We start from the raw sequence: 23,792 nt of genomic DNA, 5'->3' as shown, positions 1-23,792 counted from the left end.
TATTATCCATGGTGGTGGAAAATGGGCACTGGTGGAGGGATGGGTATCTGATCATTGTATAATCGAAACCCAAGCACAAAAATTGTAAATCTACAACTGTACCTCATGGTGTTTCACTAATAAAAAAAAAGTGGCAATTCTTAAGAAGCTATTGTCTAAGATGTGAAGATGAGCTCTGTCATCTGGAAGGCGGGGAGTATGGAGTGCATGTGGGCCCAGATGCGGGGATCACAGCACCTCCGGTCTCTTTCCCACCTAGCCAGGGGGAGGATGGAGGCTGCAGGGATGTTGGGACCTTCAGAGTAAGGTTTTCACTGACCTCTCAGTCCTCACTTGTCTAACTGAGCTTTCTAGGACAACAGTCACATTTTATATCTGTGTCATCCACTATGGAAGTCACTGACCACCCATGGCCATGTACTTGAAGTATGCCAAGGCAACCAATAAATGGGAATCTTCCTTGTAGTTGTTTGTTTGATTTTTTGGGGCCCACATATAGCTCTACTCAGATACTACACCTGCTCTGCTCTCAAGGATCACTTCTGGAGGGGTTCAGAGGACCATAAGGGGTGCTGGGGATTGGATCTGGGTCAGCTGTGTGCAAGGCAAGTGCCCTACCTACTATGCTATTGTTCTGACCTATATAACTTTGTTGATTTAAATAACCACGTGTGTATAGCAGCTGCTGTACTAGGCATACATCAGTCCAAGGGGGAACTGACAACATACCTGCTGAACATTGTACAGGTAAGAAGGAGAGGCAGAGAGCAGGGAAAAGACTTGCCCAAGGGCATATAGCATCTGCTATCTCTGAGTCTTAGCAGGAACACACGGGGAAACCACACTCTCTCTTAAGAAGCAGTATCCTGTTCCCTAACCCCCTGAAGCTGGCCAAAGCTTGGATCCATATGGAAGCTGTGTAGGGGGGCGATAGTCGCCTTTCCCATTTTTCATAGAAAGAGTTTCCCCTGGCAAACTCACAGCATCTTTGTTCCCTATCTGAGTCTGGCTCATTCTCAGACTTCTGTAAATGTTTCCTCAGCATGGCCATGAGATATTAGAGGAATTAAAGTCCTTTACCAACACTAAGCAGTGACTTGTTCTTTAAAGCAAGAATCTACCCGCCCCCAAAAGCCCATTCTAGGTCTCCTTTGCCCATCACTGTCTGAACTCAGATCAATTATCAGAATGAGCCCCCACCTGCTCCGGCTAGTTTCTTACCTTTGAAGATCCCCATTTGTCTCTGCAGGCGGGGAGAGAAGGAAGACAAGATCCGTCTCGCTGCAGGGGTAAATACCAAGCCATGAAACGTGTGGAGTGGAAACCAGCACAGTTCTCCCTCCCCCTTGCTTCCCTAAAATTCCAGAGAAAAAAATTTTTTTGGCTGGCTTTGATTTTTGTTTTGGACCACAACTAGTCTTGCCTGAGTGTAATCCCAGGATGGTGCTGGAGGCACCATGAGATGCCAGGGCTCAAACCCGGGGCCTCCTAGCATATGAACAGGCATTCTGTTCCTTGGCGCCATCTCCCCAGGCAAAATCTGATTTCTCTCTGTGTGTGTGTGTGTGTGTGTGTGTGTGTGTGTGTGTGTGTGTGTTGACAGAGAAATGATTGAACTGGCAAGAGAACTCCAAGTCTGTAAAATTGAGACTTCCTCAATACTTGATAAATTATGAGTGTTTTTAAGAAAGAGGTCAGGGAAGCAATTCTGACCTCATAGATCATTGAAGTTTTCCCCGCTGAGGGTTTTTATAGGAGTCTCATTGTTTAAGGATTAGGAGCCAGGCACTTGACCTGGCGGGAATAAAACCCAGCGTTGTGCATTCAGCACCGTGGAGAGCGACACATGCCACAGGCCGCCGGGGGCTCCAGGCGGCTGGCTGTGCCCTTGTTCGTTCCTTCCTCCATCACTTTGCCCGACTTAATGTTCCTCCTTTCATTTTTACTGTGCCCTCATGGTTTGTTGAGTGCCGGGTGCCAGCTGTGGGCTAGGCTTTAGAGAGACCAGGGAAACACAGACGTGGTGGAGCGGGCCGACTTGGGTCTCCCTCTGTCCCCTCTCTCTCCATCTTTCCCTTCTCTTTCTCAGGAACTGGAGACTAGGATCCCACCCTCGCTCACCTGACCTGCAGCATCCTCACGGCAGGGCATGTGACTGCCACCTTTGTCAAGAGGAGCAGGGTGGCCACCGAGACATCATTGCAGCTCAGGCTGCATGGGGGGGGGGGGGTGGTGGTTAGAGGTGTCAGGGGGAATTTCCTCTCCCAGGGCACCCCCCGGCTCCCGTGATTCCCGAGGGAGGGAGACCGTGGAAAGGCTACTTACTCGAGCTTCTGGAGGCGTGGCAGAGCCAGGAGCTCCTTCACGATGTCCTGCACCTCCTGGTCCTTGAACTGGTTGTCCTGAAAGCTGTGGGGAGGTTGAGGCTCTGTCCCTCAGACCTCGGGCTGGGGCATTTGGAAGCCCCAGTTCACATGCTGGTGGCCACGTGACAGGCATGCCCACCCTCAAGCAGAGGACACAAGATGAGGGGCCCAGAACAAGTGGGTGACCTGCTCCGTGGTACCCAGCAGGGACAGTTAGGAGGGAAGGGGCCCCGTGGGATTCCTTTCCTTTTCTTTCTTTCCTTTATTCCTCCTCCCTCTCTTCCTTCCTCCCTATCTTCCTCCCTTCCTTTCTTTCTTTCTTTCTTTCTTTCTTTCTTTCTTTCTTTCTTTCTTTCTTTCACTGAATCACAGTGAGATACACTGTTGCAAGTTGTCCATGATTGTGTGTTTCAGTCATACAATGTTCCAACACCATACCTTCACCAGTGTACATTTCCCACCACCAATGTCCTTTTCAACCTGCCTCTATGGCAGACTCTCTCTCTCTCTCTCTCTCTCTCTCTCTCTCTCTCTCTCTCTCTCTCTTTCTGGGAATATAGTTTGCAATATAGGTACTTTCTTTGTTTTTCTATTTTTTCCCTTCGTTCCCTTTCCTCTTTCTTTCTCCCTCCCTCCCTTCCTTTCTTTTTCTTTTCTTCCCTTCTTTCTTTTCCTCCGCTCCTCTCCACTCCTCTCCTCTCCACTCCTCTCCTCCCCTCCCCTCACCTCCTCTCCCTTCCCTTCCCCTCTCCTCCCCTCTCCTGTTTTTTTTTCTTTTAGCCACAACCAGCAGTGCTCAGGGTTTACTCCTGACTCTGCCCTCAGGAATTCCTCCTGGCAAGACTTGAGAATAAAAGCAGCACACTGGGGATCAAACGCTGGTCAACCTCTCCTCTTTGAGACTTCCTAAAGAAATCCCATACAAAGCCTGACAGAATATTCCAACTCCAGTCCAGATCCCAGGGCACTCCAACCGCTGGTTAGTGGCACGTCCCTGCAGCCTGTGAACCCTCCCGATGGTCACTCACCAGATCTCTTCCAGCTGTGTACAGAGAAGCAAGGCCTCCAACAGCCAACCGATGCCACGGGCAGTGATCTTACTTCCGGACAGCCTACAGGGCCAGCATGGAAGGCAATTGGGGAAGGCGGCTGGTCAGGAGCCCACCCCAATCCCGGCTAAGGGAAGGGAGGGGAGATTTTCAGGACCCCGGGTTCCAAACCCCGGCTCACCGCAGCTTCCTCAGGCTCCCCATGGTGGGCAAACTCCTGGAGAGGGCTTTGGCAAAGTCATCCCCGCACTTCCTGCTCTTAAAGCTGTTGTGGAAAGAGGCAGAGTGACAGCGGATTGCTGTGGGGCAGGGCTTGGCGCCAGGCCCCCTGCTCTGAGGGGTGGAGTTAATCACAGCTGTGACGCAAACAGCTCTTGTCACAGTACTGACCGTTCCAGTAGCAGGAAGGCTTATCCGGCAGAGACAGAAACTTGTCCCTTCAACTTCCAACCCGCTTCATGCACAGGCACGGAGCTGAATCAGGAAACGGCTCCCTTTCCCAGCCAGAGATGGGGACTCTCAGCCTCCTTTAGAGCTGGTGTGCCCACAGGACCATCTGGGGCTGAGCATTACTAAACATGTTGGCACGGCTCACCCATCCCTTATTTCCAGAGCCCAGAGGTGTCTGACTTGGTCCATGCAACTCAGTGCCCAAGGAGGAGAGGGAGTAGCCGGAGAAAGGACCCAAGTCCTTCCTGACCACCCAGGGATTAGCCATGTTTCTGATCCCTGGACCCCCTCCCCTCTGAGCTATCTGATCCCATCCTGGGGCACGGGGCCCATGCTCCTGCTGCCGGGCCTCCTGGCTAGCCCTGAATGAGACTTGCTGGGCTCTGGGCGCTGTGCTCAGCCATCTCTCGATGCACCCACGGGCTCTTTTTACTTCACAACAATTAAAGCTCTCTTCGTTTCCTGGGCTTTGGGAGCCACATCTGGTGTGTTCAGGGCTTCCTCCTGGCTCTGTGCTCAGGAGTCACTTATGGTGGGATTTGGGGGGGGCCCAAATGGTACTGGGGATTGTTGCGAGGCCCCGATGACTGAGGACCGCATGCCAGGCAAGCTCCTTAGCCCCTGTAACCGTCTCTGTGGCTCCCTTCACAATGACTCTACGATGCCTTTCTGTTTCTGAATGGGAGGAGGAAATAGGTCAAGAGCTTCAATGACCTTCCAAGTCCCACCACTACCAAGAGGACAACACAGCTCAGGGGGACTCAGACAGAGCCAGATGGAACCAGGAAGCCATTGCAAGGGCCGCAGGGATCATGCAAAGGGCTGGGCCCAGGCTCACCTGTGCTGGTGGAGGTGGGGGTAGGGGCTGGGTGGATTCCCAGCACTGAGTGATCCTCTAAGCAGCAAGCTGGGAGTACCCCTCGAGCACTGCCAGGTGTGCCCCCTCCCCCCAAAAATAAAATTTAAGTCGGAAGAGGCTGGAGCGATCAGACAGGAACTTGGGCACTGGCCTTGCACGTGGTCACCCCGGTACAAACTCCCAGCACCACAGATGGTCCCCTGAGCACTGCCAGGGATGAATCCTGAGTGCAGAGCCAGGAAGACCCCTGAGCACCCCTGGATGTGATGCCCCACTGTCCTCCCGTTGTTCATCGATTTGCTCGAGTGGGCCCAGTAACGTCTCCATGGTGAGACTTGCTATTACTGTGTTTGGCATATCAAATATGTCACGGGTAGCTTGCCAGGCTCTGCCATGTGGGTGAGATACTCTTGGTAGCTTACCGGGCTCTCCGAGGGGGGTGGAGGAATCGAACCCAGGTCGGCGGGGCTGGCCGCATGCAAGCCAAACACACTACCGCTGTGCTATCACTCCAGCCCATGTGATGCCCCAAGCCCAAAATAAACTAAGAAAGCCGGAAGCCCCCACAAGAGATGCACCCAGCTGGACCCCGAGGTGCAGCCAATGCGTGACGCTCCCTCACCATGCCCAAAGATCAGGGGTCATGGAAGCGCCTCTCTGTCTTACCATTCCACGGACCAATTTCCGCTCACCCCCAGTCCCACTTCCCCTGGGGCCTCCCCTGCCAACCCCACCCCCCCGCCCCCGTGCCCTTGCTCTCACCTCAGGCACTCTATCTGCCCACAGCCTGCCAGGACTTCAGGGCTGCAGGGCTCCAGGGGGCAGCCCTCAAACTCCAGGTGGATGGGTTCTTCCCTGTGCCCCAGGACATTGGTCACGGCAGCCAGGTCACCATAGGTGAGCCGGAAATTATGGAAGGGCAGATGAAGGGGGAAGTTCTGGGCGCTGAAGCTGGCCAGCTCGGGCTCCTGCGTCTCCTCGATGCAGCGACAGAGCTCAACCACCTTGGGGCCCGTGAGCTTGCGGGCGGCCAAGTTCCTCAGCGCCTGTATCACGGCCGCCTGCCTGGCGCCCAGCCACGCCTCGTCGCTCTGGGCCAGGCGGCTGAGGAAGGGCCGGCAAGAGCGGGAGGCCAGGCCCGCCAGGAAGGCGGGGAGGGCGTCCAAGAGGCGTGGGCTCGCCACGGTCCTCAGCACCCAGCGCGAGAAGAGGGCCACGTGGCGGGCCAGCTCCTCTTTGTCCACTGTGGCACTGACCATCAGGTACAGGGCGGCAAAAAATCCTTGCAGGCTGAGGGAGGGGAAGGCGTAGCCGATCTCCTGGTGTCCCGGGCCTGTGCACACGCGGTGAGAGGTCAGCAGGCCGTGGTCAGCCCCACAGGCCATCACAGGTGGACAGAGTTCTTCCCCGGAGAAGATGAAGATGACCTTTCCGTCCTTCAGGCCCTTCAGGGCCACCTCGCCCAGGCCCAGCAGGGCGTCGGCGGGCAGCGGCCTCTGCAGGCTGAGTATGAGCACAAGCTGCAGGTACATCTGCGTGACCGTGGGCGGGAGGGCGGCCACTGGGCCCCCGGAGCAGCTGGGGAGCGGGTGGCGGAGGCAGAAACAGGCGAGCTGGCAGAGAGCCGGGATGGCACACACGCTCTGGACATGCCTATTTGCCCGCAACGTGGACAGGGCTGCCTCCCGGGCCGCCTGGTCGCCGAAGAAGCGGGTCACATACTCGTCCACCCGTGGTTCGTCGAAGCCCCACATGTGGACCAGGGCGGCCTCCTTGGGCAGGCAGGCGGGCAGCTTCCCCGGGCGCGAGGTGGCCATCACCTGGCAGCCGGGCAGAAGGGTCCCTTGGCAGAGGCCCGAGAAGAGGGCGAGGGCTGAGCCGGGGGCCTCGGTGCCAGACTGCAGGGCCTGGTCCAACCCGTCGAAGATGAGCAGGACACCCTCGGCTCTCTCCTCCAGGAACTGCAGCACCGCGCCGGGGGCCGTGACGGGCGCCGCCTCGGGGCCCAGGGACGCGTCAAAGAGGAGCTGGGAGAGCGTCAGCGGCTGGGGGAGGAGGTTGAGCAGGCGGAATTCGAACAGGAACACGGCCTGGAAGCACTGCAGCTGCCCGTCCGCCCACCTCCGGCAGAGCCACTGGGCTAGGGTGGTCTTCCCCATGCCCGCCTGCCCCAGGAGCACGGTCACCCGGGTGCCCTTGCCGGTCCTAGTGGGGAAGAGGTCCTGGAGGCTGACTTGGGGGCCGTCTTCCATCAGGGGGCCCCTGGGTGCCTCCTGAGAGTCCAGGGGTGACGGGGCCCGGCTCCACTGCAGGATTGGGGGTACGTAGACCTGCTGGGGGACAAGGGCCCACCCAGGCTCAGGGACGTCCACTGTGTAGCGCTGCTGGGCAGAGGTCCTCAGCCGCTGCAGGTAGCTCTTGGCCAGCTCTGTGGGAGCAAGGAGAGGGGGTGACGGTGAGAGGCCCCCAGGAAGCCCAGAACCTCAGCTGTATGTTGGGGGGGGGCTGGAGCGGGTAAAGGGCACACAGGGGGCTCCCTGCCATGGGGTTTCTAGAAAGCACCGGTCTTCCGGGGCACGGGCGTGCCCTCCTCTAACAGGAGCTGGGCAGTGAGAGTCCTGGCTGGACTCTTTGGCACCAGCTTGCTGGGGTGGGGGAGGGGACTCTGTTCAGTATGGGGGGGAGCAGAGGCACTTGCTTCCAACAGCTTTTTGGGAGTTGTTCTTGCTGCTTTGGTTTGGGGGCACACCCACTCGTGCCCAGGGCTGACTCCTGGCCCTGCGCTCAAGGTTCACTCCTGGCGGAGCGCAGGGAATGTATACGTGGTGCTGGGGATCAAACTGGGGGTCAACTGTGTGTCAGGCAAGTGCCTTGCCCCCTGTCCTGTCTCTCTGGCCTCCTTCTAACATCTTATGGGATCAACCTGTTGTTTGTTTGTTTGTTTGTTTGTTTGTTTGTTCTGGAGTCAAATCCAGCGGGGCTCAGGACTTACTCCTGGCTCTGTACTCAGGGATCACTCCTGGCACTTCTCGGAGGACCATATGGGATGCCGGGGACAGAACCCGGGTCAGTCACGTGCAAGGCCAGCACCCTACCTACTGTACTATCACTCTGGCTCCTGGGAACCGCTTTTCACTGGGGGCCCCTGCGGACCTCCCTGAAGTTGTGGCCTATTTTACACAGTTGTGGCTCCATGGGTCAGCCAGGAGTGGGGTGTGTGGGAGGGGGGATTCCTAGCTGGGGAACAAAGGCTTGAAAGTAGGGGTCTCTCGGGCAGACATCACTAGCTCCTGTGTCGCCCTATGAGCCTTGGAGGGGGCTTCTACCTGATCCTGTTTGTCCTTTAGTTTATTAATTAATTAATTTTTTGGCTTTTTGGGTCCCACCCGGCGATGCACAGGGGTTACTCCTGGCTCTGCACTCAGGAATCACTCCTGGCGGTGCTCGGGGGACCATATGGCATGCTGGGAATCGAACTCAGGTCGACTGCGTGCAAGGCAAATGCCCTACCCGCTGTGCTATCGCTTCAGCTCCCTGTTTGTCCTTTAAATGGCTGTTGGGGTGGGAAGCAGGCCTGACACCATGAGGGGACATTCTCAGCCTAAGGCCTCGTGTCCTGGAAGGACCTGGGTGATAAAACTATGTCCTGACAAGGTGCTGTGAGCACCTTTGCCCCAGAAGGTCTTTGTGACTGTCGGGGGGCACTTTATATCCAAACCCAGTTTCTCCTTGCCCATCTAGGACCCCTGGTCCTTCCCTCCTGGAAACTTGAAGGACAAGAGTCAGGGGCACCTGGAGGCTTATGAGGGGTGTGCCACAGAGATGGAGTGGGATGGGGGGAATGGGGGGGGTGAGAGGGATACTGGGATTAGTGATGGTGGAGAATGGGCACTGGTGGAGGGATGGGCACTCGATCATTGTATAACTGAAACCCAAGCACAAAAATTTGTAAGTCTACAACTGTACCTCATGGTGTTTTCAGTAATAAAAATTTAAAAAAAAAAAGAAAGAAAAGAAGAAAATCAGAACTGTCTACTTTGGAGAAACTGTCAAGAGGGCAGCGTTGCTATTCTGTTGTACTTTACCACAGTTACAAAAAAAAAAAAAGAGGAAGGGAGCAGGGTGCTGAGAATAGGGGATGAGTGGTGGGCTCAACCAGTGACGCGGCTGGCACGGCTCACAGATGCCTAATCGGAAAGTCACTCAGGAGGCCTGCCCTGGGTGTGGAGGTACCTGGGCCAGGTGTCTGTGTCGTGAGGGGGGCCTGAGTCAAAAGGTGGACGGTGACAGCTGGGCCACAAGGACCAGCAGCCTGGAGAGGGGGAAATGAAAGGCATCATCTCCCAGCAAAACCAGTGACAGAGACCTGATGATGCTTCTAGAAGCTTCCACCCCAGACCCCTGGATTTGTACGCCAAGAAAGGCTGTTGTAGTCCAACAAGGCCCAGAAGTCCAGGGTGGGTACTTGGAGGAGGATGGGGGTGGGGGCAGCTGGGAACAGTGGGAACCCCCCCGCCAGCCTCCACTGGGTTTGAGGCGGGGTCTACTGAGCTCATTGCCACCCCCCTCGCCCCTGCCCCCCAGCCCCCAGCCTCACCAGTGTGGGACTGAGACTCATGTAAACTCTCTTCCTCAGCCTCCTCTCGATGGCGGTCCCCTGAAAGAGAAGGTCGGAACAGCAGGCTGTGGGACTGTGGGTTCCAGCGGAGGGCGGTAAAGGAGGAATAGCGTGGACTCTTGATACTGTGGCCACAGACGCGTGTGGTGGTGGGCTTATACACCCAGAGGTAGCATGTGAACATGTGTGCAGGCATGCATAGCACACGCAGGAGTCTAAGCGTAAGGGAGCACGCCAAGTGCTCACTCCTCAGCTGGCGTCCCCCATACTGTCGAAGCAAAAGACGCCCCCCCCCCCCCCCACTAAAATGCCTGCAGCGCTGAGCTCATGGCCCGTGCCTCTCTCGAGGATCAAGGTGCTGACCAGCGCTCCGAGAGAGCCCTCTCAGACTCTTGGGGCTCCGTCCTGGCTGGAAGGAACCACCTGGAATCCTGCTCCTTGGTTTTCTGGGCTGGGCCGTGGGGAGGCGCCCCCACCCGCCCGCCACCCCGAGTCTCCAGCCAATGTTGCAATGGGGTGTTTGCTCTGGGACATGTGCCCTGTGCTTGGGCATGCCCTCTGTGCGACTCAGATGGGTGCTGAGCCTCCCTGAGCCCTCCTGGGGCACCCCCTCCGCCGGCCGCCTGCCCCCTCTGCCCTTACCCTCCTCGCGTCCCCAGGTGCTCATCAGTAGCACCTCCAGATCCAGCAGCAGGTTCAGCTCCATGCACAGGCAGTGGATGAATCCCTTCCAAGTGGCCGGGCCCTGGTGGTACAGCCGCCACAGCTGCAGAGAGACCCTCTGGGCAGGGTCCTCATCCTGGTCTACGGAGCCCGGCGCAGCACCGGGGATGAAGACCTGCACCTTGTCGTTTAGCCATTCTGAGTGTTCGCTGAGGCTGAGCAGCCGCACAATACGGTCCCACAGTTCCCTCGCGTCCAGTTGGAGGCTGCAGGCAAGGGATGGGCAGAGAACAGGGTGGGCAGGTGAGAAGGGCCAGGGAGGTGGGTGAGCCAGTGGGCAGTCAGGAATCTTCCAGACCAGGGGCCTCTCGATGGGGCCTCGGTGTCTCTGCCTGGTGGTGCTGGCCAGAGATGGACCTCCTGCACCCGACCTCACCGTCAGGGGCGCCTGTGTCTTGGCCCTGGAATGGTCCTGCTCATCCCTCTGCGGTCACGGTCACGGTCCTCCCGTTGTTCATCGATTTGCTCGAGCGGGCCCAGTAACGTCTCCTTCGTGAGACTTGTTGTTACTGTGTTTGGCATATTGAATACGTCACGGGTCGCTTGCCAGGCTTTGCCATGCGGGCGAGATACTCTCAGTGCTTGCCGGGCTCTCCGAGAGGGGCAGAGGAATCGAACTCGGGTTGGCCATGTTGGCTGTGTGCTAGGCAAACGCCCTACCTGCTGTGCTATTGCTCCAGCCCCATCCCTCTGCACGATGCTTTATTCATCCTTGTTTCTGGGGCCTGGGGGGTGCTGCTCTCAGAACTCTCTTCACGGCAGATGGTAGATTGTTCCCTCAAATCTGTGCCCCCTTTTCTCCTCTCACTAGAGCCTCTGGATAGGCCTGGTTCAGAGGGGCATCTGAGGCCCACTCTCCTTCCCATTTCCCCTTACAGTTAGGTGAGACCACGTCAATCAGTTTGGCCGAGGGGACGGAGGCCAACGTGTCCTACATCTTTCTTGGCTTCTTCCTGTTGGTTGGAAGGAGGGAATGATGGCTGGCACTGGGCAGCCGTCGCGGGTCAGGAGGTGAGCACACCATGCTGTCCAGGTGCCTGACTCTGACTCTGGACTTGGGTGACAGGATAAGGAATCTCAGGTTCTAATGTGCTAAACCACCTGGCCGGGGGCTTTCTGCTACTCGTGGAGAAGCTCAGTCCTGGCTAATGGAAAGCACGGCCTCTGTCTAAGCAAAAATTCCCCTTCTGGATGGGAATTCTCAAACCACCTGTGGTAGGAGCAACAGAAGGAAAGGCGGAGCATGGACAGGAGCAGCAGGTAAGAGGGCAGTTTGTTAGCTGTGGGGCAATGAGGGGTGCACCCAGCGGGAGAGGCAGAGGGCCAAGGAGTATGTGGGGGAGAGCAGTGAAGGGCTGGCTTCATGGGGGCGTGGGAGGAGTGAGGACTGTGTGGGGGAGGGGCAGTGAGGGCCGTGGGGGAGGGGCAGTGGGGACTGTGTGTGGGAGGGGCAGTGAGGGCTGTGGGGGAGGGGCAGTGAGGACTGTGTGGGGGAGGGGCAGTGAGGGCTGTGGGGGAGAGGCAGTGAGGGTTATGTGGGGGAGGGGCCCTGAGGGCTGTGGGGGAGGGGCAGTGAGGACTGTGGGGGAGGGGTCCTGAGGGCTGTGGGAGAGGGGCAGTGAGGGCCGTGGGGGAGGGGCAGTGAGGGCTAGGGGGATGGGTTGCCGTCCTTACTTGGCCTCCTGGCTCATCGTCGATGTCCAGGGTCACAGCGAGGGGCCTCCTGGAGTCCCTGCCCTGAGCTGGCCGCAGGCTGCTTCCATAGCGCAGGCCCTGGGGAGAGGCAAGACAATCCTCTAGGCCCTGCTTCACCGACCAGAGACCCCTCCGAGGCACAGACCCCACTGGCCTACCTCTGCTCCTTCGGCCCATTGACTCTGCCCAGCCCCACGCTCCATGTGCCCTTGCCACCCTCTCCCGGGAGGCACCCCACTTCTCCCTCCATTAGAATGTTCCCCAGAACGTGGTCTCAACGTGCCCTTCATGTGGAGCCTTTATGAGCTTTATGAGTGAAATCACCCATCCCATGACCACAGACACTTCCTATCCCAACAAAACGCTCCTGAGGTCAGGATTTGCTGTCTTCGTCCCTAAGTATATCATAAAGCTGCTTTTCAACCATCGAGAACGTTCTCCTTAATGTGATGACCCAGAGACCTGGGTCCTTGGGCATGAATGATGGACCAACATTTTGGCTCGCGATCAAACTAGCACGGTGGGACCCACGAGGGGCACAAGGTGGCTGAAGGCCCGCGAGGAAAGGCCAAAGCTTCGTGCAGCACATGGGCTGTCTCCAGGGGGAGATCCTGGCCCAAGTGTTGGGCCGGAGGGAATTGGCCTAACACGCAGGTGCTGTGCTGGGGGGTGGGGAGAGAGCCAGGCCTGGGGGAAGGTCCTGGGTGCCATCCCCTCGGCAGAGCTGCAGTGGGGAGGCCACACAGGCTTGAAAGGCGGCGCGTGGGAGGAGGCCCCGAATCCTCCCCAGACGTGGGTCCCAGGCTGAGCATCCAACAGCCAAGCCCGGAACTGCCCAGGCAAGGGTCCCCGGGAGGGAGCCCTGGGGAGCACTGCTTGGGGACCCCTCCCCAAACAAAACAGAACAAAAAGATGAAACAAAACTGTCCGCTTCGATTACAGGAAACGCAGAGGTGGAGCAAGTCCCAGCGAAGCCCAGGCCAGGCTGATGGCTGCTCCTGCCCAGGGTGCGGGAGGGGGTGGGGGAGGGCCCTGAGCAGCCCTGATTCTCCTCTTCCCTCCTCTCCCCTCCCCTCCTTTCCTCTTCCCTCCTCTCCTCTCCCTTTCCCTCCTCTACACTCTCTTCTCTCCTGTCCTCTCCTCCCCTCCCCTCCCCTCTTCTCCTCTCCTCCCCGCACCCCTCCTCTCTCACCTGTCCCTGCCTGTTTCCTTGTTTCCTTCCTGTGGCCTCCGGGTCTACGGGCCACGCCCAGTGAGGTGATTTTCACCCTTGGGTGATGCTGAGGGCGCACAGAGGCCCCCCTAGAGCCTGGGGGAGACCCGCTGTGTGAGCCACCCAGGCGACGGCGTCCTAGGAGACAACCGGAATTGATACAGACAGAGCCCCTTGACCACGGGGAGTGAAAAGGGAAGCTCCTCCATTGAGACGAAGATGGGAGGGGCCAGGATGTGGTCACTGTAGCTGGGCGGTGTGTGGCACCACCCCCTGCTCCTCAGCAGGCCCTGCTTCTTGAGTTCGAGGTTCCTGCCAGGTCCCCCGCCCCCACTAGTGAAAGGCACCCTGGGCTTCAAGAGCTCAGCCAGTGCGGCTTATGCTGGTCAAGGTCACCCCTCCCGTCCTGATGCTGGCCCCTCGTCCACCAGTGTGCACTGGATTCTGGATTCTGGATTCCTGGGACAGGAGACCCAGTGCCCGCTCTTCTGCCCACCCAGTGAGGCTACCTCCGGTCTCTCCACCTCTTGGGGTCTTTCTACCTCATCTCAAGACAGGGACTGTGCTCCAGGCTTGCATTGTTCCAATGTTGTGCGTGTGTGTGTGTCTGTGTGTGTGTCTGTGTGTGTGTGCGCGCGCGCATGCGTGTTTCCAGGGATTGAACCCACGGTTCCAGACCTGTAAGGCAGCCACCTCACCACGGAGCCCCATTCCTGGCTGCCAACACTTATCAAACAGATCAAACTTGGCCATTTAAAATAGTTTCAATTCATTTTCTACTTTTGTGTGTATGGGATGCTGCTTTCAAACAGTGCTCAGGAGGCCCCCGGAAGTTGTGGTTCAGGGTGAGCCCCGCGAATGCAGTGCTGCTCAGACCATGAGGTGCCAGGAATTGCCTGGGTCACCCCAGCGTGCTCAGGGACCCTGTGTGGTGCTGGGGATCAAACCAGGACTGGCTGTGTGCAAGGCACTTTAGTCTCCGCCCTCTCTCTCGGGCCCTTGTTTTAACTAACTTTTGGCAATTTATGCTTCTTGAGAAAATGATTCACTTTATCAAGAATGTTCTAACTTCATACAGGACCTAACTGTATTTTCTCTCCCTTCCTTCCTTCCTTCCTTCCTTCCTTCCTTCCTTCCTTCCTTCCTTCCTTCCTTCCTTCCTTTTTTGGAGGGGGAGAATCACACCCAGTGATGCTCAGAGGCTTACTCCTGCCTCTACATTCAGGAATTATTCCTGGCAGTGCCTGGGGGAGCTCTGAGCATCCTTGGGTGTGCCTCTCCCCCTTAAAGAAAGGGAAACAGAAGGGGCTGAAGTGATAGCATAGTGGGTAGGACGTTTGCCTTGCAAGCGGCCAACTGGGGTTCGATTCCCAGCATCCCATATGGTCCCCTGAGCCCCTCCAGGAGTAATTCCTGAGTGCAAAGCCAGGAGTAACTCCTACGCATTGCCGGGTGTGATCCAAAAAAGCCAAAAAAAAAAAAAAAAAAGAAAAAGGGAAATAGAGGCCAGAGAGATCTCACAGAGCTTAAGGCGCCTGCTCTGCATGCAAGTGGGCCTGGTTTAAGTTTGAGTTTTAGCACCACCACATACGGACTCCAGACCCCTGCCAGGAGGGAAGCCTGACCCCACCAGGAGTGAGTCAGGACCACCCCTGTGGTGGTTCTTTTCCCCCTTACAAAGGGAATGGAAAGGCAAACAGGAAGCATGTGCAGCAGAGAAAAGGTGAAAAGATGCTCAGTTCATAGGAAATAAAAGAAACGCTAGAACTATCGAAGATACAGCAGCACGCCTCTCATGCAAGGCCCCCACAGAGCCGAGAACAGGAAAGCGGCTGACGGCTGACGCATGGCTCTCGAGGGTGTAAACAGAACCGCCTTTATCTACCCAAATTGCAAACATCAGAGAACCAGGCCAGGCAATTCTGCGTGGAGTATTTGCCTGTGGGATAGGTTCTTACCCTTATCTTTCTTTGTTTGGGGGCCACACCTGGCAGTGCTCAGGGCTTACTCCAGGCTCTGTGCTCAGATCGTTCTTGACACGGCTCGGAGGACTATCTGGGGTGCTGGGGATTGAGCCTGAGTCAGCCACATGCAAAGTTGACTCCCCCCCCCCGCCCCGGCCCGCACTGTACTTCCTCTCCACCCCAGTTCTTACTGTTTTATAGAAAACAAGAGAGAAGGAGCGGCTGCCCTAGAACAGAGGAAAGGCAGGCAGGCAGCCACCGCGCCCGTCCTGTTTGCATGTCGGCCTAGACCTCTGGCCTTCAGTCCAACGTCTTCCCTCTGACGATTCCCAGTGCAAACCCGGGTGGGGTGACCAAACTCGGGGTTCACAGGGAGACAATGAAAGGCCACACAGAAGCCTAGACCTGGAGACTCATGTCCAGTGCTCTTGCCACCCCAGGGACAGGGAGGAGACAAAGCAGGGGTCCGCCTGGAGGTCTTGCCAGATCTCTGGTCTCATGCAAGGGGCGGCCTGGCCTCAGTTTCACCACGCGAGGCCCTGCTGTGAGCCTTCTTGCGGGGCTCCTGGGCGTCTCTTCTGCCACCCGGGAGATCTGGGAGGTGCGACTAGAGTGGTCAGAGGGTGTGTGCACTAGGCGAGGTCAGGACCAGAGCCTGCCCATCTCCAGCACTCATTGGGCACACACAGCCACTCACACACATGCATACACACACACACACACTCATACATGCACACACACACTCATACATGCACACACACACTAGTGCACATGCACACACACGGACACAACTGCACGTACACACATGCACACACAGACACATAAGCACAACACACCCACTCACACATGCGTGTACACATGCACACACATGTGCATACATAAGCCTGCTCACACATGATCATACATGTACATGCATACACATGCACCCCTGTGCACATGTACATACATGCACACACTAGTGCCATGTACACACATATACACACATGCATACACTCTCGCATACACATGCACGCATACACACAATACACTCAAGGCACACATGCCTGCTCACACGAACACATATGCATATGCACACGTACCCGCTCACACACATGCTCACATGCACACACACAAACACACATCTTTACATACACACACACCTGCACATGCAAGCACACACAACTGCACAAGCACACACACACTCACACACATGCACGTACATGCCGCCTACTCACACACATGCTCACACACACATGCTCACAGAGATGCACACACGTGAATATACACATACACCTGTATACACATGCATTCATGGGAGACACACACATGAGCTTGTGTCCTGTTCTCTGCCCAGTGTCCACCCGCAAACCCAGCTCTGCTCTGGCCTCCTGTCTAACTTCCTCTTGTGTCCCCACTATGACCCAAGAGATCACACCACATTTTCGAATCCTACCAGGCTGCGGCGCAAGGGTCTCTGGGATGGGGTCAAAGGATGGATGAATAAACAACACGTCCCTGATTCCCGGTTCCTGGTCCCACACCTGCAGCCCCACCCTTTAGGCCTGCACCTGGCCACCTACTCTCAGGAGTCCCTGTCGTGACGCTACCTTTTACCTCAGTGCCCTTCCCTTTGTCCAGCCTTGCAAACCACACCTTGGGACCCAGCCCACTCCTGCCACCTTCTCCGGGAAGCCTTCCTGGCTGCCTGATCCTGTCAAGCCCCCTAAAGGTGCTTCAGTCTTTCTTAGCTTTCTCCTCTGCAGCAGGCTTTGCTATTTCACGGTCATTCCTCTTGGTCACCAGCTTCCCTCAGGGTACACGGACAGCGCTCACCAGCAGTCAGAGTGTACACCCCAGGGCTGAGGACCCGTCTTCGGTCACTCTTTGGTCCCAAGTATGATTGTAACACTACAGTCCTAGGGTCCTCCCGTTGTTCATCGATTTGCTCGAGCGGGCCCAGTAACGTCTCCATTGGAGACTTTGTTGTTACTGTGTCTGGCATATCGAATACATCACGGGTAGCTTGCCAGGCTCTGCCGTGCAGGCGAGATACTCTCGGTAGCTTGCCGGGCTCTCCGAGAGGGGCGGAGGAATCGAACTCGGGTCGGCCATGGTGGCCGCTTGTAAGGCGAACGCCCTACCGCTGTGCCATCGCAAGTATGATTGTAGTGAAAATAACTGGTTGAACAGCAACTTGATTGCAAGAGAGAGGTGTTGGTTGCCTGTGGGTCTGGCTTTGGGTTTCAAGGGCATGACTTTGCTCTTTTCACACTGTATGTATTGTGTTCATTTGTTTGAGGGCCACACCTGGTGGTGCTCAGGCCTTTCTCCTGGCTCTGTCCCCCAGGGATGACTCCTGGTGACCTTTGGGGTGCTGGGGATGGAACTGAGTCCATTCACGAGCAAGGCAGGTGCTTTAGCCTCTGTGTTATCTTTCCAACTTCCCCCATTATATTTCCATTATGCAAATCTAGACAGAAAACAGGAAGTAAGGCCCCTCAAAATGGTAGCGTGTCTTAAGCCCTGTGCTTGGTGAGCTCGGACATCCCTCCTGCCCATCCGGACCAAGCCATGGCTCAGAGGAAGGGTGGCCAGGGGTTCCCAAGCACCTGTCAGCCCCAGGAGCTAACACTGTCCTTGCTGACGGTCACTGTTAGCACATGCAGCCAGAGAGGACCGCGGCCTCCAGTCCCGGGAGGGCTGAGATTCTGCCTTTTCACAGTCACCGTTGGATCCCGAGGAACCTGGTGCCGACTGACCGGGGGTGCTGGGTACAACTAGTCCAGGTAGGACTGAGCACGTCCTCTCCTGTACCTCGGAGAACTCAGTATTACCCGCCGTGTACCTGGAGGTGTCCGAGGAGGGAAGGAGGGAGGGAGAGAGGGGCAGAGGGCAGGAGCTGGTGGTGGGGTCCCAAGTGACTGCTCCCCTCTTTCTCTCAGACTTGGGCTTCAGGGGACCCCCCAGAGGTCTGGGTGGGAAAGAGGAAAAGGTGTAGACCAGGCCCCCCCCACTGACTAGAATCTGCTTCCTCATTTCTAGGCGGTCACACCCTATCTTAACTCTTCCAGGGGTGCCTGCCAGGGGAGGTGGGACTAGAGGGGCCCTTGACCCAGGGTGTCAGCACAGCCCGGCCTCTGCATTAGACTCCTGGGGTCGGGGGGAGAGAGAGGGAAACTGGGGCACTGGTGGGGAGGGACAGAGAGAGAGAGAGAGAGAGAGAGAGAGAGAGAGAGAGAGAGAGAGAGAGAGGCTGAGCTCTGAGGATGTGGCCAGCTCAGGTGCAGCAAGGGTCAGTGAGGCCAGCAGACAAACAGCTCAGAGAAAATGAAAGTGCAACTGAGGTCACCTGGGGTTATCAGCCAGGAGGCGAGGAGGTGTCGAGGTATCGCCTCCCCATGGCCGCTGGCCACAGACGAAGCCTCTGGAGGCTCTTTTGGCTGAGCCTGAGGGCTGACGGGACAGGCCAGGAGGCTCCATTTGATAGACAGAAACAGGCCCTCATGGGGAAGGCCCTGTGGGGACTCACGGGGATTCAGAGCAAAGGCAGGCCCAGCCCGAGCCCATACGCAGCCCTGGCCGGGAACCACCCCTCTTCCACAGGGGACCTCAGGGCCCCTGGGGTGGGTTTTAGGGATGTCAGGAGCCATTTTCTCTCAAGCCCACAAAAGCCATTTCCTCCCGCCATTTCCTCTCAAGCCCACAGGTGGGTGTTTTCGCTCTCTTTCTCTCTCTCTCTCTCTCTCTCTCTCTCTCTCTCTCTCTCTTACACACACACACACACACACACACACACACATACACAGACTGCAGGGATGGATGTGAGTTTTTCTTCTTTTTTTTTCTCTTTGGGTCTCACCCATCAGTGCTCAGGGGTTACTCCTGGCTCTGCACTCACGAACGACTCCCCGGTGTTGCTCAGGGGGCCCTGTGGGATGCCGGGGATCGAATCCAGGGCAAATGCCCTCCTCGCGGTATTGTTGCTCCAGCCCGGATGTGGCTTTTAAAGCCTTCATGTTTAATGTCCCCCAGGGACGGTCCTGCAGACTTCAGTGTCGGTCAGAGTGCTTCATGGACACAGCGATGGGGACATGTCCAGAGAGTGGGTCCTACCCGCAGTCCCGGCCACTGTGGGAGCCCCAAGGCAGGCCGAGACCCTGGTCGGCATCCTGACCTCAGGCTGGGCCCAGAGGCCCCGTGACCCTTCTCAGGCCCAGTGAGGCCTTTTCCTTTGTCCCCAGAAACACCCAGCTTACACCACTAGGTTTAAATCATTCTTTTTTTAAAAAATTATTTATTTAAATCAAATCACGTGAGAGTCACAATTACAAGGTTGTTCATAATCGGGTTTCAGTTTGCAATGTTCCAACACTGGTCCCTTCACCAATGTTTGCTCTTCTCTGATAGCTCACATTGTACAAACAGTTCTGTAGAATTAAGCAAAGTGGAGAGCACAGTGTGTAAGGACACTTCAGCGCCTTGCACACAGCGGACCTCAGTTCAATCCCCAACACCACATATGGTTCCCCAAGCCTCACCAGAAGAGACCCCTGAGCACATAGCCAGGAATTAAGCCCTGAGTACTGCCAGGTGTGGGCCCTAAACTTTAGTTTTTTGAATAAGAAGCAAATTTAAGCAGACATTCTCGGGACAGAGGCGGTGCTGGAATATTACGTGCCTGAAAACCTCTCAGTCACAGCACTGAAAATCACAGTGCCTTAAACGAAATTTTAAATTTTAAGTTTTTTTTAAAAAACAGCTTTGCAGAGAAGATAGTATAGCGGGTAGGGCTCTTGCCTTGCACACAGCCAACCCGGGTTCAATCCCCGGCATCCCATAAGGTTTCCTCAAACACCGCCAGGAGTAATCCCTGAGCATCTCCAGGTGTGACCCCAAAACAAAACAATAACAAAAGATGAAAGGAATAGAGGAATTCCCAATCAAACAATGAGGTAGAGTGTAAAAAACTATGCACGCAGAAGGTTGTGTGTTCGCGGGCTCTCTGGACGGCTCTATCTCACCGCCCGCGTTCGGTGCCCTAGAGCCGCTGTGTGTGGCCTGCATCGGGACGGCTGTTGGCCAAGGGCGGATGAAGGAAGAGACGAGGGCCAGGCCGGTTGATCTTAGTGGCAGTTTATTACAAGGAAGTTTATCACATAGAAGAACCTTATGTTATGAAGGGCCTAGGTTCTCTCAAGCACACGTTCCCCTTGCTAGTCTCTCGGTAGTCCATCTTTCAGCCCTGCTCTCTCCATTTCCAGCTCCCTTCTAGTCTGGGACACTCCACCCAGTCAGGAAGCCAAATCAACATAAGAAAGCCCTTCCTGACTGCTCAAGGGCAAGATACCTCTTAAGGTGTTTTTCTCTTTTCCTCAGTCCAATAAACTATCAACTATTTCTGAGGTTATGCAGGAAGGACAGAACAGTGTTATCCTACAGTAGAGGAGGTTTTGTTTTGTCTGACCTCAATTACTCTGTCTCATCAATAACTCGGTTACTTTAGCCATGCTGACTCTAAATACCCAATGAAAAAAATTTTAAAGGAATGAATGAATGTGTTCAAAAATGATGTCTGTGTGCTTCGTGTGACCTGGGAGACGTGTGTGTGTGTGTGTGTGTGTGTGTGTGTGTGTGTGTGTGTCTGGTTCCCAGTCCTCGAGCCTACTGGCCATGACAACAGTCTAAGGTGTGTGTCCTCACATCCTTCCGCAGTCCTTACTGCTAAAGACTGTCCCGCTCGGGGAGGTGCCTCCAAGTCTGCCCAGTGCCAAACTGTTTTTCAAGCCCAACAATAGACTTCCCACTGAGGAACAAAATGTCTCTGTGCTCCCTGAGTCCGTGACACGTTCCTTTCACTTATTTTTTTGGAGGGTGGGGGGGAACATGGTGGTACTAGGGGTTACTCCTGACTCTGCTCAGGGGTTGCTCCTGGCAGTGTTGGGGACCCTGCGGGATGCTGGGGATGGAACCTGGGATGGAACCTGGATGGAACCTCCCGGTGTCTTTGGCTCCCCCTCTCACACGGCCCATTACCACGCATCAGACTGCCCCACGCAGTCAGCCGGCCCAACACGGGCACCTGGACTTCGAGGGTCATCGGACAGGGCAGCCAACGAGAATAAACCCGTGGCGTCTCTGGCTGTCTCCTGCTCCTTGCAAAGGCTCAGACTTCCCACTAAGGGACCCCGGAAGTCCAGCGCCCCAGGTGGCCTCCTGATCAGCCCCGGCATGCCTGGCCCAGCGCCCACAGGAAGTGGCCGGCCGCCTCAGCCTGTAGGTGAAGGCCCCGGCTGGTGGAGAGCAAAACTCTGTCCCCTCCCCCCATATGTCCTTGGCAAAGGTGCACTTTATGGCAGGGGCTCAGAAGGGGCGCAGGCTGGAGATGCCTCTGAAAAGAGACAGACATGGGCTGGGGGATGCGGCTCAGAGCGGCAGCCCAGCCAGTGTGGGAGCCCTGGGCTCAATCTTCGTGACAGGAAAGGCAAAGGAAGGGGAGGGGAGTGGAGGGGAGAGGGAAAAAGAAGGGGGTGGGGGAAGGAAGGGGCAAGGGGAAAGGGGAGGAAAGGGGAGGGGAGGAGAAAAGGGAGGGAGGGGGAGGGGTGGGGGACGGGGAGGAAAGGGGAGGGAGGGGAGAGGAGTGAAGAGAAAGGGGAGGAGGAAGAAGGAGGGAAAGGGGAAGAGGAGGGGGAGGGGTAGGGGAGGGGACTCGGAATGGAAAAATAAATGTGTGCTTCTCTCAGTGTGGGAGTTTCCCAATTGCCAGGAGCATCTTTTGTTTTCCATGAAAAAAACAGATCTCACTGTCTGCCTCTCCATTCCCTGTCACCTCCCTAGCTGACCTCACCCCTTTCTTCCTGCTGTCTCTGTTCTAGTCCAGTCTCTGGACCCACCTGGGCAAGTCCCCCCACCGTGCTGGATGGAGCCTCAGAGACAGAGGGCAAGCTAAGCGGACAGATTCCTCCTTCCTTTCCCTCTGCTTATTCTGCCTGATGCTCGTTTAATTCTTTGCCTTCAAAACTATTCCCTTCTCACCCCTAAACTTCCCCCACATCTTCTGCAGGGCCCCCAGTGAGCCTCTGCCAGCCTCTGCCCTGCCAGCGGCCCCCAGACTCATCAGCACGCTGGGATCCACATGCCCTTTGCATGTAGGTGAACTCAAGGTGCTTCCAACAAAAGATAAACATATTTTCTAGACAATGCCCCATACAGGCCCCCCAAGGCACCACTGAGAGGGGGGAGGCATCCCAGCTCTGGACTTTGGGAGCTGGTGGGGGGATTTTATGGCCTCTCGAGTTTGGGGGTCACTGTTGCAGTCTCTGGCTCAGAGCTCTCCACCCCCTGGGCCGCGGGCTGTGGTTCTCCCCAAGAGTCTGCACCTCCAGCCAACCAGAGCTCAGGGCGCTTCCTGTGCTCTCACGGGATGGGATGAGCAGACCATTCCTGCCCCTGCCCCTTGTGTTTTGTTCTGAGTTTCGGGGCTGGGGCTGAAACCCACACACACATACACACACACACATACACACACAGACACACACACACACTCACACACAGCAAGTCCTCTGCTCTACGGCCCAGCCCACGGGGGACTTGGGGGTCTCTCAGGATCACCTGCACAGCACGCTGCCGGCCCCCCCAGTGGGCAACCCCCTCTACCTCAGGCCTGGGCCCTCCACTCTGTGGCTGCCACCCCGTGCCCTGCCCCATGCTCAGTCACACACCAAACTGGAAATGAGCTGAAAGGTCAGGAAATCCTCTCTGGGACTCTAGTCAGGGGCTGAAGGGGATTTGGGAGGAATCATCTTGATTTTGGAGCTGGGAGGATGTTTCATCAACACAGGCTCGGCAACGTGTGTGAATTCAGCCACATCCAAGTAGGTGTCAGATGTAGGACCCACCCATGTCAATATATAAAGTGCTGATTTTTTTAATGGGGCCTGAGCTGTAGTACTGCTGGTATGATGCTTGCCTTGCATGTAGCTAACCTGGGTTCAATCCCTGAGGCACCGTATGGACCCTGAGTCCTGCCAGGAGTGATCCCTGGGCATGGAGCCAGGAATAAGTCCTGAGCACTGCAGGGTATGGCAAAAAATTTTTAAAAAAGCATTCCATACAAGGGGCTGGAGCGACAGCACAGCGGTAGGGCATTTGCCTTGCACGCAGCCAACATGGCCGACCCAAGTTCGATTCCTCTGCCCCTCTCGGAGAGCCCGGCAAGCTACTGAGAGTATCTTGCCCTCACGGCAGAGCCTGGCAAGCTACCCATGACGTATTCGATATGCCAAACACAGTAACAACAAAGTCTCCAAGGGAGACGTTACTGAGCCCGCTCGAGCAAATCGATGAACAACGGGAGGACCGTGATGTTTCCATACGAGAGTTTATTCTCCCCAGACTGGAAACCTAATCTAATAGCAGTTACAGCTTCTCCTTTTGTTTTTTTGGGGGGCCACAACAGTGATGCTCAGGTGCTACTCCGGGCTCTGTGCTCGGGCATGGCTCACTGTGGTACCAGGGAGGCTGTGTGATGCTGGGGCTGGAACCTGGGGCTCCGTCATGCAAAGCCCGGCCGGTGACACCATGGCCTGAACCTGGCCATAATCTCGCACCCAGCAACCTGTCGTGTCCACGCTGAGCCTGGAAGGAAGGCAGCTTCACCGGGAACCGCCTCTCGTGCTAAGGACTTGCCCCACCCAGCAGCTCTCGGCTCGTGGTAGGCAGGATCTTTGCAGACAGATTCAGGTCTCATCAGGTGCTTATGGGTTGCCTTGGGAGTCTGAACCCAAAACTTTGTTCCCCAAAGACCTGCTGAACACCAACGTGCAGTGGGGTGTGCAGGCACCCCCAGTCAAAGCCCCTGACGAGTACCACAAGGGCAT

General features: G+C 56.4%; 1 protein-coding gene across 1 annotated transcript in view; it reads right to left on the bottom strand.

Moving 5' to 3' along the window:
* NLRC5 (NLR family CARD domain containing 5) overlaps positions 1 to 11,756 on the bottom strand; it is a 58,936-nt gene extending 47,180 nt beyond the window's left edge. The window contains exons 1-9 of the mRNA XM_056136109.1: positions 11,740 to 11,756; positions 9,985 to 10,271; positions 9,322 to 9,381; positions 5,487 to 7,152; positions 3,597 to 3,680; positions 3,395 to 3,478; positions 2,326 to 2,409; positions 2,122 to 2,211; positions 1,222 to 1,281 (exon numbers count right to left, since the gene is read on the bottom strand). Of these exons, the coding sequence (XP_055992084.1) occupies positions 1,222 to 1,281; positions 2,122 to 2,211; positions 2,326 to 2,409; positions 3,395 to 3,478; positions 3,597 to 3,680; positions 5,487 to 7,152; positions 9,322 to 9,381; positions 9,985 to 10,271; positions 11,740 to 11,756 (2,432 nt within the window). The remainder of the gene's footprint in view (positions 1 to 1,221; positions 1,282 to 2,121; positions 2,212 to 2,325; positions 2,410 to 3,394; positions 3,479 to 3,596; positions 3,681 to 5,486; positions 7,153 to 9,321; positions 9,382 to 9,984; positions 10,272 to 11,739) is intronic.
* Positions 11,757 to 23,792: the final 12,036 nt, after the last annotated feature.

The sequence above is a fragment of the Sorex fumeus genome, unplaced genomic scaffold, assembly GCF_029834395.1.
Source record: "Sorex fumeus unplaced genomic scaffold, SorFum_2.1 ptg000122l, whole genome shotgun sequence".
NCBI lineage: Eukaryota > Metazoa > Chordata > Mammalia > Eulipotyphla > Soricidae > Sorex > Sorex fumeus.
The sequence above is the reverse complement of the archived record's forward strand: the minus strand, read 5'-3'. Positions and strand labels throughout refer to the sequence as shown.